At 34.0% G+C, this 15,785-nt stretch overlaps 1 protein-coding gene across 2 annotated transcripts in view; it reads left to right on the forward strand.

The window, feature by feature from the left end:
* Positions 1-15,785, forward strand: part of Dhx15 (DEAH-box helicase 15) — a 112,758-nt gene that overhangs the window by 83,224 nt on the left and 13,749 nt on the right. For both annotated transcript variants that reach the window (XM_069830981.1, XM_069830980.1), the window contains 2 exons: positions 3,441-3,563; positions 11,590-11,780. In XM_069830981.1, coding sequence (XP_069687082.1) covers positions 3,441-3,563; positions 11,590-11,780 — 314 coding nt within the window. The remainder of the gene's footprint in view (positions 1-3,440; positions 3,564-11,589; positions 11,781-15,785) is intronic.

Here is a 15,785-nt window from a genome sequence, read left to right on the forward strand (position 1 = left end):
TACAAAACCAAATTAAAGCTGTTACAGTTTCTGAAGCATTACATATTAATATTCTAATTTGCCGTACATCTGTTAAAATTATTAACATGAGAAAACACTTCAACAACATTTCTCTTGCCATTTTATCCATTGGCAGTGACATTCATGTACCTGAGATGGTTGTTTCACTTGGCAGTACAGTAAATATAATGAAATAGTACAATTCTGTGCTGCACATGTAAGAGGTCAGTATGAAATTTAATGGTTCTGTGTTATCACTCCTTTTCCTTCGGCCTTGATCTTGCTCCGCAGTTAACAGCATTTGTTTTCTTCAAGAATGAAATCCAGTATTAGAAAAGTCATGAATTGGGTGAAGTGGTGGTTGTGACATTGGCCTATAAACATTCTTACATTTTGTTGCTGTAACACTATAGGAGGTGACAACAGGGAGAGAAGAATAGGACATAAATAAACATTTTTAACTGGCACATTACAGTGAAAGAATTTATATAATGCATTGTGCCTAAAAAATAAAAGAAGAAATTCGACAGTACAATTATTGTCACGCTTTTCCATACAAAATAATTACCATGTTTACAAAGTTCAGGCCCTTCTCTAAAGTAGCCCTTAAAATTAAATTTGCCTCATTAATGGCCAGTTTCATCAATATCTGTTAAAATGGATGGCTAGACAGGTGTAAATTAACAAGTTTTATATATATATAGACACACACACACACACACACACCAAAAATATTGCATTTCGCCAGTTTCTCTTACTATTTTGTTACCGGTAACTGATAAATTTCTAGGAGGCCTTTATAATATTACTGCTTTCTGAATGCTGCCTAGACTTATGTTTTGCTTTGCATCAGTGTTTTATTTATTTACCATTAACTTTTAGAGAATTCTGTCAAATTAATTCATTTGCAATAGGCTATCTGTCTGTTGTAGGAATTATTAAAGTACCTATGTTCTATTGTTGTGGACCCAAAGGATCTAGTAACTACTGTTACCCTCAATATATTTGCATTGGATATTGGAAAATGTCCTTATATTTGCGGCAGTTACACTAATGTTTCCTTCAGGATATGAGATTTGAATATATGTGCAATGGCACCTAAAATGCCTGATACATGGATACATGCACACATTTTTTTTCCTAGTGTTTTGCATCCTGTAGAAAAGCAGATAATAGATAATCGTAGTCTCAGACAGCAGCAACAGCAGCTGGAACTTTATCCGTTATCCAGTCTGCAGTTATTCTCTAAGTGCCTATAAATGGAATATTCTTGGAATCTTTGCCTATAAAGAGTTCCTATATTAAATTTGATTTGAAAAGGCCTGAATCAACATTTGGAACATAAGATCCCAGTAGCTCATTCCAATTAATGGTTGCTTTATTAATTGGTTTATTTATCTAGTTTTATTATTTGAAATTAGTGTTCCTTTTCTTTGTTAAAAAATATTAGATTGTAAAATTCCAATCAAAATCTTAAAAATCAAACCAATAAAAGTATAAAACACGCTTTGAAAAGGCCCAACATTGATACTTCATATCTTAGGAACTTGTTGTTAATTCCAGATTTTTGTTTGTGAAATATTCTAACCTCACTTCAATTTTTTATGCACCTTTTCTACAACAGTTTTTTAAGAACCTGTCTGTCAGTACATTTTTGATTTAGGTAGACTAACATAATTATTTGTTTTTGTCAAAATTCCTCTTTATTCTTCACTAATGAAAGTATTTTTGATACAGCAATTATTATGTTTGGAAAAAGTCTTGCCACCATCTTGAAAATTACTTTAATGGATTTTTCAGGTTTAACAGATGTTGAGGCCATAGGTCTAAAGAGAGTTTAAAATTTAACTCTTGGAACTGAATGTAGTGCTAGTAAGCATTAGGAATGATTGTCTATGACAGTGAGTCCTTTTCTGAAGTATGTAATCCTTTCCTTAAAAAAATTTTTAAGATATACATATTCTTTTCCTCTTGAACACTGAATTTTTTTAATTTCATTTCATTAGAGTTAAAGTTAACATTCCTCCTACTTCACCTCCTTCAATGAAATGTGTTTTCCTTACAAGCAATATTTAATGAACTATAAATGAGTCTACATAGTATAGCACAACCCGTAAATAATAAATTTAAAATTTCTGTACATTAGTGTTGAAAATGGCGGCCGGGTAGCTCAGTTGGTAGAACAGCTGGCTATGGACTGGAAGGTCCAGGGTTCGATCCCAGTTGGTGACGGTATTTTCTCGTTGTCAAACTTCCAGGATGGGCCCCAAAGGTTCACTCAGCCTTCTGTCAAATTGTGTGTTTCCCGAGTTAAAAGGTGGTCGGAGCATAGTACTGACCACACCATCTCATTCTAGTCGAGCATGGAGCTCTAACTCTATGCCCCTCAAATGTCTTCATGACATGTGAAGGGGCTATCTTTTAGTATTGAAAATTACTTGCTCATAAAGTTTGGACCTTTCAGTAAAGTATGGAAGTTTTAAAGTTGGACAAAGTACCAAATTTCAATCAAGTTTTAATGATATTACCCGAGAGTTAAATATTACATTTTTTTTTAATTTCGGTGTCTTGGTATTGAAATTATTGTGCACACGAACTTTAGGTCTCACAGTAAAGAACCAAAAACTAGTAAGAACTGCTCGTGTGTAAGGAAGATGATCAAAAGGTATTTAAAAGAAGCATTTTGAATATCCCACAACAACCTGCTAAAAGAAATCACAAAGTAGAATTGTTGTAAGAGTAAGTTATTATTGAGCTATTAAATCTTATCAGTTTGCACAAATTATCCGAAGTGATCATACACGAAAAGTGCTACTTTTGTAAGAATTTCGAAATGAAGATTTCAAATATTACAAATATTATGTATGATATGTATGCGATAAAGTTACAGTTCCTTTCTTGTCATGATTAAGAAATTTTCTGTAGACGATAGTCATTAAATACATGAAGATAAGATAAAATGAACTGAAAAGGCAGAAGAAAACATGACAAATTCCATTGTTCTGAAACAGCTGAATAGATAAATTTTGTAAGAATTATTTAGAATGTTATATAAGCTAAAAATTGTTACTGTCATCGTGGAAATGTGGACGTATCCTTTGTGTCACTATGTAGATTGCACTCAAAGCTTCAACAAGGTAGAATCTTCGATATATTTTCAGGTTAAATATTTTATGTCTGTTGCACATTTATAATTGAATAAATTGATTCCATTTCTGTAGACGATGTAACTTCAAAACAAATATATTGCAATCAAATTCATGCATGACATAAAAGATAGGTACCGTGGCATATTTTGTTTGTGTGTGGCATGGAAGATTCTAACTTGATGTAGCTCCCATAGGTTGAAACAGAGCCACTGGCACTCGCTGCTAGTGCGGTGTGTGTGGGCACTACTAAATTGGTTGGATGCGGGCTCCCCCCTCTCCTCCACTGTTTAGTCCCGCAGTGCTTCGTGCGGCCAAATGAGGCCAAGAAAGCAGCAGACGACGCCAAGATGAGATTCGCACACATCGATGGTGACCACCTCACATTACTTAATGTCTACCATGCTTTCAAACAGAGTAAGTACTGCATTTACTCTTCTATTTGTGGTTTAGAAATACAATAACTTATAGATTCAAGTTAGTGTCGTTGTTAAATGTAAATCTCTAAAGTTATACTTGCATGATTAATAATAACTGTTAGTTTCTATCTCAAATAGAAAAGTGGATTCATGTTGTTAATGAAGCAGTAGGATCCATGAACTTGGTTTGTACATTGTATTTTAGAATGGTACGTCTTATTTCCCAATAAAAGACTGTAATTCCTTGTTACTATATAGAAAGCTTTTGGTCAGTTCAAAATTTCAGTGGTCAAGGTTTTTGTGTCATTCCTTGTATTATTGTTGTTTAGTCAACTGTCTGAAGACATATCTGGACCTCATAAGTGACACCAATAAGCCATCACTCAGGCAACTAAGCCAGGAGATAATGGGGTAGCGTGGTCAGTTCCTTTCCCCCTCCTTTATATACATCACCGATTAGCTACATGTTACACTAATCAGACTTTAGATGTATATAAACAACTGTTCTTCTTCTTACACATAACAAGTGAGATGTACTGCCTGATATTATAGTATATGTACATTTCAGCCAGAACCTCAATCAGAGGCAATTTCTTGTATAGCACCAAGTAAATGTGAAATCCAGTGTGAATCTTTGAGCACTTGTGTCGTTTCTTACAATTTGTTATATTATCAAAAAAAGGAAAGTATTTGTTTCCAATTATTTTTTATTTGTGAGATATGCCTGAAGTGATCTTCCAAGGAGAAAGTATCACAAGAACCAGTTTTTGCAAATATCAAGCAGTCCATATCCCCAAAATTTAGGAAAGTTGATCCTTTTTTTTTTTTATCTCAATCACTATGCTAATAGTCAAGTTACTGGTATTTGGAATATGAAAAATATGTGCATAAAATGGTGAAATTCTCTGTACATGTTTAAAAAATCGGAGTATGATGTGTAATTAGTGCTTTTAGAATTACTTGATTCCTTTTTTCCACCCCTTTCCCTTCCCAAAGATACGATAGAACAAACACATATGTTGCTAGAGATAGAAAGTAATTATGTATATTTTATGTAGGACTATGCTACTGCACACACTGCTGAATGACTGCAATAGATAAATCACAGTGTTTGTGGCCTCCAAAGTTCCTGAAACTGAATTCTTGTGCATACATATTATTATAAGGAAAGTTTGAAAGCAATGAATATGAGAATAATCTTCATTCTATAAATTAAATTATCTGTAATATATCAGGAAGGAAATTCATAATTTCGAGCATCTGACAAATTTTAGTAACAGCAAAATGTGCTTATCAACAAAAGTGGGTTGTAATCTGACTCATTTCTCCGGATTAGCCTGGCATAACAAGCCCAACAGAATAGGCAACCTCTCTGGTCTTACCCTGATGATGGAACCTGTATGTAGTTCCGAAATGTTGGAAATGTCAAGTTCCAAAAACTAATTCCATTCGCACCGTCAGAGCCTGAAAACTCGTACATAATTTATTTATTTTGAGACAGTGCTGTAACAGAAAGTTTCATGCTACATGCCCAAATTTATCCTGGGTAATGGTCATCGTATTCGGTGGTCTAATGGTTACCATGTTTGCCATGGATTTGAGGTTAATAGCTCGCCAAGGTCATGGTGTCCTCTGAAAGGGGAGTAAAGCCGGGACCCCATGTTGTAAATTTACGACACATGGCAAGATTTGTTGTCAAAATTTGAGGATAGCGTAATGAGTTCATGTTATCATTGATCTAAGTGAACCAAAGCTGCTTCTTCCCTTTTACCAAAATAGTTGGAATGTTTGAACTTTGTACATTGTTTCCAAATTGCCAGATATCCCTCCATATAAAATTTCTGAACTACAGTATACAAGTACCGTATTACCCGAATATAAGACTACCTCAAATTTAAGACAATCCCAAGTTTTCCAATAGCTTCTGCTGGATGTAATTTTTTAAGGTATTTTTGTTAATGAATATAGAGACAATCCATTCATTATTAACTATGATGGTTGTTCTTTAGTCAATCGTTCGAATACAGTTTGAACCTTGTGACACCAATAAGGCATCACTCATGAGACAACTGAACCAGGAGAAAATGGGATTAGGTGGTCATTTTCTTTTCCTCTTCATTGTATACATTGCTGACTAGTAATGTATTACACTAGTCAGACTTCATATTTATACAGACAGTTCTCCTCTGACACACATTGTCAAGTGAGATGTACTGTCTGATGATGATGATGATGATGATGATGATGATGATGTCATAATACAATGTAAGTAAGTCAGTAGAAATGAGACATAATATATAACATATAGAAAGAAAGGAAAAGGCATAATAAAATGTGAACAGGAAGTCAAAATAAATTAAGCATACAAAGTATAAAAATATGAGACAATAATGATATTGATGGTGATAGTAGTAATAATAATAAGAATAATAATAATAATAATAATAATAATAATAATACAATAGTAAAGTACAAAGCATACAATGAACACAAATTTTTAGGTACACACAGTAAGGAAAATTATGATGATTATTATGGTTGTATATATAGCACAAGTTATCACATTATGGATATACCATTATCAGGAAATATGATGAAATGAAAACGGATAAAATAAAATAAATATCACTAGAATATCAAAATGTGTAACAAATATAAATGACACTCGGGAGGAAATTAAACGCAGAATAAATATGGGAAACGCGTGTTATTATTCGGTTGGGAAGCTCTTATCATCCAGTCTGCTGTCCAAAAATCTGAAAGTTAGAATTTATAAAACAGTTATATTACCGGTTGTTCTGTATGGTTGTGAAACTTGGACTCTCACTCTGAGAGAGGAACATAGGTTCAGGGTGTTTGAGAATAAGGTGCTTAGGAAAATATTTGGGGCTAAGCGGGATGAAGTTACAGGAGAATGGAGAAAGTTACACAACACAGAACTGCACGCATTGTATTCTTCACCTGACATAATTAGGAACATTAAATCCAGACGTTTGAGATGGGCAGGGCATGTAGCACGTATGGGCGAATCCAGAAATGCATATAGAGTGTTAGTTGGGAGACCAGAGGGAAAAAGACCTTTAGGGAGGCCGAGACGTAGATGGGAGGATAATATTAAAATGGATTTGAGGGAGGTGGGGTATGATAGAGACTGGATTAATCTTGCACAGAATAGGGACCGCTGGTGGGCTTATGTGAGGGTGGCGATGAGCCTTCGGGTTCCTTAAAAGCCATTTGTAAGTAAGTAAGTAAGAATATCAAAATGTAGTGAAAACGTGGACACATGCAATACAACACTTACATTAACAGTAAGTTAGTTTGGCAACTCATAGATGTACAGCAGTCAAAAGCTCTCTAGAAGTAAACTTCCCTTCGGGTATTTTCACTACAATTCGGAGATATGCGATGTTACATGTTGTTGGACCACGTGGCCTGATATCCACAGTTATAACTGAAGTGTTTTGGATGTTACTATTGTAGTATAGTGGTATCGTTCTGGTCTGGCATTTATGAGGTCATGGATTCAAACACAACCTAGTGCTTTTTATGTTTTCTTTTTAAGAGATTGAGAAAATATAATTGCTGCTGTCGCCTTTTTACTGTTTTAGTAATTAACATCAGGTTCATGAATGTATTATGCCATGACTTTATCAATATTTATTATGACATTATGGCTGCAAATGGAAAGAAAGAAAAATTTTCTTCTCAATAAAAATATCTTTCGTGACATAAACAAAACAAATTTACTGGCCTTAGAAAATTCAAACAATTAAAATTTATAAAATAAAACAACAAACCACGATTTAATATTTAGTTCATCTTTCTCCCATCTCGATCACATCTTGCAGTTGAGTGGGCATGAAATCGACTAGTCTTTTCAAATAGCGACTGTTCTCAGCCACAACATCCAAGGCATCCTGGACGAGCTTCCACAAATCATCAGGATGTTTTGGAGGGGAGATTGGGCCAATTTTTCCACATATGCTTCTTTACTTGTGTCCCCATAGCTCAGTCGAGAGAACATCTGAATTTAGACGTCAGCGTCTCAGGTTCAAATACTTGTCACTCATTTTCATTTTTTGTGTTACAGGATAGTATAATGTAATAATATAAGAAGAAAAAATTGACGCTAATATTATGCATTTGTATTGTTCCACACCTAACATTAAATTTATATTATTTATATAGCTAAAGGATAATAACAATATAAATGATAGCTTGAATATTATTTATATCACTAAAGAATGATAACAGAATAGAAATGATAACTTTAATATTATTTACAACACTAAAGAATGATAACAGAATATAAATGATAACTTGATTATTATTTATATCACTAAAGAACGATAACAATTATAAATAATAATTTTAATATTATTAATATCACTAAAGAACGATAACAAAATATAAATGATAACTTGAGCAAGGCTCGAACTCTCAACCTTTGAATCACTGAGCTAGCACTCTATCGCTGAAAGTGCTTCAAGTGCGATTCTACAAGAGCATGCATTGTGTAACATCACCATGATTCGAAGTAGTCATAGAACATATTCACTGTTCACAAGTGCAGTCACAAGTACAGCTCCTGTACATATCAGCCAGAACCTCAATCAGAGGTGTAACTATGTTCAACACAATATGAAATGTCAAGTTTACTTACTTTTGCAGAATAGATACCAGTAGATCCTCTTGATGAAATGAAATTTGTATCCCTGCAGAACCTAACAATTCAAATATTCTATTTACAAGAAACTATGTACACGAACATACTGGTACGGGTTGAAGCTTTTTTTGTCATATACCACGCAATTCGATACCATTTTGAACAAGCGAACCACAGGAAAAATGACTATGCCTGTGGTGTTATTTAGTGTACTGTACAACATAAATTGACACAGCTTTTGTATTTTTCTGAATGTGCGAATTTAAGACAGTCCTCCTTTTTTCAAACACAAAAATTGGTAAGAAACAAAACCTCTTCTTATATTCAGGTGAATCAAAAGTCTGGAATCATATAAATATCTTCCATATGCTTGATTTTCAACTACTATAGGTGTTACCAGTATTTGCAAGACCAAATGCTCTACCAATGACACATTCGATTCTAGCCCTCAGCTATCTCAAAAGCCGCCATTTTGGATGCAACTTTGAAATTTTAAATGGAAAGGGGGTCGTGTAGATACTCAAAATCATGTGAAATTTTTTGGAAAAAAAAAAAGCAATGGTGCAGTCTGTTTTGAGATATTTCTAATTGTCTTAAAGTTATTTAAAGATAACGGTCATAATGACACAAACATTAGTTACTGCATCTGCAGATATTTTGTAACATGGTACAGTACTAAGGAGGCTTTGGAAAAGGTATTTTTATGCAATTCTGGTAATTAACTTTTCCTGCTTTACTGTTTGCTTAACCTGTGATAGTTTCAATGCATTAACAATGGTGCAATCTGTTTTGAGATGTCTCTAATCGTTTTGAATTCATTAAATAATAACTGTCACAATGACACAAGAAGAAAATTCTACAAAATGTGCTCAATATGTTGTCCATTTTCGACGATGCACATTTGTAGACTGATTTTCCACTCAGAACATTTTGTAGCATTTCCTGGGCAACTTTAGCACAGGCTTCAATGATACGATTCTTTAAATGTTCCACATTCTCAATTTTCTCTTCATATACCAAGCTCATTAAATAACCCATAGTTTAACTTTATGTTTTTGTATTCTAGAAGTAAGTCACTGAAGGTATCATTGGAAACTACTTTTAAAAAGAAAGAACTTTTGCTGATACTTTTTTTTTCTAACTTTTATTGTTTATTCATAAAGCAACAAAAATGGTGTCTTCTCTTTATGTACTGTACCAGTTGTAGGTACAGCATAATTGTAAACACTACAGGTCTTGAAATCAAGTCACTTTCCACTGCCTTATTTTGCATAGCAACAGTGAATTTTGTTTATTTGTCCAAATGATGTCATCTCCCTTTGGGTTTGCTACTTGGAAAATGTAATTCACAAATGAATAAGCATTTGACATGTTGACGATACTTGGAGAATGCCATCAGAATTGTTTATGCAGATAGATATCCATTGCATGCCTATCATTCGTACAATGTTTTCCAGCATCTTGCAAAGCTTGTGTGTACGAACAGCATGGTGCAACTGAAACACAACAAGGGTGAACGTATCAGATGACCTGTGAGGAATGAGAAAGAAGCTACCAATGTCCTTGCTGTGGTGATGATTAATTCTCATGACTCCACAAGAAGGATTGCCCGTGACTTAGGATTGCACCATAGTACAGTGTTTAGAATTCTCAAAGACAACAAATTTCATCCATACCATATTCATCTCCTTCAGGAACTTGAACATGACTTCCAGACTAGTGTTGATTTCTGCAACTGGTTTCTAAACACGGACCATGATTTCGAGCTCAGAATTCTGTGGACTGATGAGGCAACTTTCAAAAATAATGATCAGATGAATCTCTACAACGCCCATTATTGGTCTCCAGTTAAACCACACTGGCTACATAAAGTTCATGTGTGGAGCCTGAACACATGGTATGGCCTCCTAGGACACTGAGTCATAGGACCATACTTTTTTTTTGAGGAGAAATTGAATGGTAGTATGTATGCACACTTCCTCCGAAAAACATTTTACACCAGTTGCTTCATGATGTTCCCCTTGCGCTTTGGTTAATGATGTGGCTTCAGCAGGACGGCTGTATGGCTCACTTTTCACATAGGACTGGATGAGTTATTAACCAATTATTTCCCCTACGGTGGATTGGACGAGGAGGACCAGTAGCTTGGCTGGTCCGATCTCCTGACTTTGCTTCAAATGACTTCTTCTTGTGGGGAAGAATTAAAGACATGGTCTACCAGGTGTGTCCATGACATGAAACAAGGAATTAGAGAAGCCTGTGGGTGTCTCAAGTGTGCTGAAGTGCTCCATGCAATCACGGATGTTAGTAGATCAGAATGTTGTTTAGCACAGGATGGCAGCGGATATTTTGAACAATTACTATGAAAAGTGTATGTACATTAACAACATACAGTATTTCTCAGAAGATACCATTTTTGTTGCTTTGTGAGTAAACAATAAAAGTTAGAAAAAAAAGGTTTCATTAAAAGTTGTTTATTTTTAAAAGTAGTTTCCATAGTACCTTCAATGACCTATGTTCTCATTTGAAATTTCGAAGTTGACCACAGATCCCCTACTTCTGGTTTGTTACAGGAGATGGTACTACCACCAATCGATTCTTAACATAGGTTTTAGTTATCAAAATTTTTTTATGAACAATCAGTATCATATACAGTAGAACATCGATTATCTGAATATCAATCAACCGAAACATCGGTTAACCAAAAGTGTTTCAGTCGACAAATTCAAATTTGGGCACTCACCATGTAGAAGTTCCACTAGTGCTGTTTGCGAGAATTAGCAGCAAAAAAACGAGTCTCAACTCTGAAGCAAAAAAAAAAAAATGGACTTCTTTTCCTAAACTGTAGGCTTACTTTAATGACCATTTTGAAGTTGTCAAACTAGGCTAGTCAGTTCTTGTGTTGTTTGTAAGACGTGTGATAAAAAACATATATATGTACAGTTTTGTGTTTAATATCAGTGTTTCTTTGTTTCATACTGCTCCTACAACACTAGTACAATTGCTTTCATAAATGATCGGTTATCCAAACACCTCCCGTCCCCAGTTTCTGATAATTGATGCTCTACTATAGTTTTCGAGAAAAAAGCCTGATAAAGATGGTCTGAAACACCTGATATATATATATATATATATATATATATATATATATATATATACACACACACACACACACACACACACACACACACTTTTTACAGTATATTTAATTAAGCTCGCGCTTGCAACAGTATACCTCCTACATACCTTAAACATATTAATAATATATTATCATTGTTATTGATAGTGACCAATAATTCTAAAGATTTTAAATATGTTTGTTATCCTAATATATCTATGACAATTGTGATGTGTTCAGACTCTGAAGATCCGCAGTGGTGTTACGACAACTTCGTCAACTACCGGTCACTAAAGTCAGGTGATAATGTGCGGCAGCAGCTCTCTCGCATCATGGATCGCTTCAATCTGAAGAGAACTTCTACAGACTTCACATCTAAGGACTACTATATTAACATCAGGAAAGCATTGGTTACGGGATTTTTTATGCAGGTATGAATGAACACTCTGTAGATTAGGAAATATGTTTTCAAGATGCAAAAATAAGTGAATATCAATTTTAAAAGGTGGGAAGTTCAAAGCATTGTGCATAAATTTTGCAGATTGTGTCAAGATTTGTGTTGAGGATGCCTGATAAGCTATATTTACCATTGAATATTTGCTATATTAATGAATTTTATGTGTGCAAATGATGACTGAACACAGTTTGCAGTCACAACAGTATGCCTCAGCAGTGAAATTCCTAGTCTTGAAAAAAATTAACAGTTGCAGAGTTTTCTACGGGTGGTATATACTTCTTAAAAATTGTATGCATTGTAAATCATTTCTCTACCTTCTCTGTGAATAATTTTACGTTTTCTACTTATATACTATGATCACTCCTACCACTTGTGCTTGTTGCATGAAGCATTATGAAACCTGGAAATCACAGACATAAAACTCGCAAAATATTCTCTAGACAAAAGATTGTCAGGCTAAGTAAGTGAGTTGTGTTCTTAAAAGAAAAAAAAATGACAGAATTGTAATTTACTCGAAACTGGTTGTAATAGTTTTGTTTTTGATCACGTTGCACCATGTACATTAGGCATAGTGACAAATAAATAAGTGAATATTGTGCAGATATGTCCCCTAACTGTCCATTGTGCAACTCAAATCAAGAAATGGATTCAAAACACCTCAAAATCTGTGCTTCAGCGGCTGACCATGACAATATCTTTGAAAAGTATTGGAGTGCAAGAGGTCAAATGACTTCATTGTCAAACACCTGGCATTAAAAAACAACAACAACATATTGTGCAAATATTGTACATACCGAACAACTTTCTAAAAATTATAAACTAAACTTGACACGCTCTTAGAATGGTACCTCATCAACAAATGGACGTGGGCAAGGATCTTGCAATTCGTTGTACAACAAAGTACAAGTACGCAATTAGAAGACTATCCCTCTTTATAAATGGTTTCTTGTTTTTTAAAAATTTGCAGTATTGTAGTTTACAAGTATTAAACGAAAGCTTATCTATCAATTTATATTATTACAGCAGTATATACATTATATATGAAATAAAAAGTAAAGTTGTTGTTTTTTAATGCCAGGCGTTTGACAACAAAGTCACCTCTTGCACTCCAATATTTTTCAAAGATATTATCAATGAAGCCAATGAAGCACAGATTTTGAGGTGTTCCGAATCCATTTCTTGGTTTGAGTTGCACAATGGGCAGTTAGGGGACTGATATATTCCAATTCTATGCAGGTGTTTAGCCAAACAATCATGGCCTGTTGCCAATCTAAATGCAGCTACAGACGATTTTCGTGGTAAATCGGGAATTAACTGTGGATTTTGATGCAGAGAGTTCCATTTTTTCCCTTGAGATTGTGTTATCAAATTTTGTTTGTTAAAGTAAAGTGCATTAATACAAAACACGGAAAAGTTGTACACTGCAGTCAGATTAAAGTATACACTATTGCACAATGCAGTAATATGTAGTAGGGTTAACGTAACTTACCTTGCTGATAGAGAATGTTGCATTTTGATATTATCGTGAGTAATAATGCCATACGCACACAGGATGTGTATGAGACCTCCCTGACCTCAGCATCTCGTAATCTTAGAGGAATCGCAGTTGCAGATTAAGCCTTAATTGAAGTGCAGGATGTCAGATGGGCAATTAGTTTCAGCCCATTGGTCACTTTTAATGAAGTACTACAAATAGTAAACTGAACTATTGTCTTACGAATTTGTGAATTGTGATAGATCTACTTATTGGAGGGCAGTATTCATTTACCAATAAATTGTGATATTATTATGGGAGTGGAGTGAATTGTTTTCTGTGTTGTGAATTATGTGAGAGTAAATTATTTGTCAGTACAATCTACAAAATGAATTGTATACGATAATATAATATATTATGCTTTCAAGTTGTAGTCTACTGGTGTAGGATAGAAAATTATAACAGAAGAAGTTGCAGGTTCATCTGTAGTGAAACAGACAGTAAAAGTGGAAAAAAATATATATCACATTAAGACGTACAAACTATGTGAAGTGTGTAATTTTCTATTAGCTAGGGCCTAGGTTGTCTGATGTTACGGCCTCAAGATGGCAAAGTGTTATTGAACATGTTATCAGAAAGAAGATAAAATGTGGTAGCTGGACGATCTTGCAAACAATATTGTGGATAGATTTACGATTACTGTGATAGATGATTATTTCGTGATATAATCTGATCCATCTGATTCGGAAGGAATTGACGTGTTGTTTGACAGTGATTAAGTTATTCACATAAGTTCTATGATTTTGATTTAGCCTCATTACCTTAACCTGCCATCATCATACCCAAAATATAATGTACGGTACCATTAGGCTATTAATAAAAAATATTAATATGCTGACAATAATTTAATAGTGAAGCTTTTTTTGTTTGATGTTTAGCTACGAAAAAGCTTTTGATAGGGTAAAACGTGATAAATTATGGAAAATAATGTATGATAAGAACTATCCTATCCATCTGGTACAAGTAATTCAGAGTATGTATAATAACACAGAAGTACTGATTAACAACATTAAAGAAACAAGTAAGAAAGCTAAAGTCACTCAGGGCATCAAACAAGTTGCCCATTATCGCCAGCACTATTTAACTTATACATTGACACAGTCATAGATGAATGGCAAAGAAATCTTATAATTGGACTAAAGATAAATAATCTATTAACACCATGTTATTTGCTGACGATCAAATTATTTTTGCAATGTCAGAAAACGACTTACAGTGTGCTACTACAAACATGTATGGTGAATTATAACCTAAAAATTTCTAAAAGAAAAATTAAAACAATGACATTTTTGGGACCAGATCATTTAAGATGTAAAATCGTCATAGATAAAGAAATTATAGAACAATATCATCTTTCAAATATTTAGGCTGCACTATTACATATTTAAAAGAACAAGACGTGAATAAAAAAGTAAATAGATTTCGAAGTATGTGTGGAACAATTATAAGAACACTAAAAAAATAAAACATTAGGCCTATCTGAAACACAACTAAAATTTTATAAAACACTTGCAGTCCCATTACTCACTTATGGCTGCGAAAATTGGACACTAAACAGAAATAACAAGAGAAAATTAGAAAACAGCGAAATGAAATTTCTTCGAAGTGTTGCAGGCCTCACATTATTAGACAAGTAAAAAAGTGAAGATATATGCAATAGATTACATATAAATAATCTTCATGAGGGGTACAAGCACAAAAACAAAACTGATACGAACATATTCAGCATATGGAATGTTATAGGCTTCCTAAAATCCTCCTCAATTATGATCCTATTGGTAGGAGAAGCTTTGGAAGACCTATAACCCGCTGGATAGATGACATCATCCTTTGAAGTCGGAACAGGCCTTGAGGCCTATACCCTGAAGAAGAAGAAGAAGAAGAAGAAGCTTTTTTTATACTAATGGCGGTTACTTGCTGTTTGTCATTCACCCATATGAAGCCAGTTGTGTTGACCAATTTACAGACAGAGTCGTTGCTCAGAGTGTGCCATAGGAGACCTCAAACATAATATGTTTAATTAATAATTTATAATTTCATATTTATATTTACATATGTATTTATAATGTTTTACTTCTAACATAATTTCATTAGGCCTATACTATTTTTAAATGCACATCCATTTTCAACATTGACTTGCTTGTACTGTGCTGTGTGTTACCACGCCCGGAAATGTTACGCGTGAATGAACCACCAATAATATATCAGAAATGATCATGTGCGTTTGTTGATACGAGGTACCATTCTAAGAGTGTGCCAAGTATATAACAGTAATTACTTCAAATTACAAATTTTTCAAATAAAAATCTAAAGCCTAAAACAATCTAAAAGTTGACATTCTATTGTGTACTAAACACACTATGTCATTTATTAAGTTGACTCTGGGAGTAAGAAAGTTAAGTTCATACTGTTTGCCTTCATGATTTACAGTTTGGTTCGGGATTT

This window comes from Periplaneta americana, chromosome 7 (assembly GCF_040183065.1).
Source record: "Periplaneta americana isolate PAMFEO1 chromosome 7, P.americana_PAMFEO1_priV1, whole genome shotgun sequence".
Classification (NCBI taxonomy): domain Eukaryota; kingdom Metazoa; phylum Arthropoda; class Insecta; order Blattodea; family Blattidae; genus Periplaneta; species Periplaneta americana.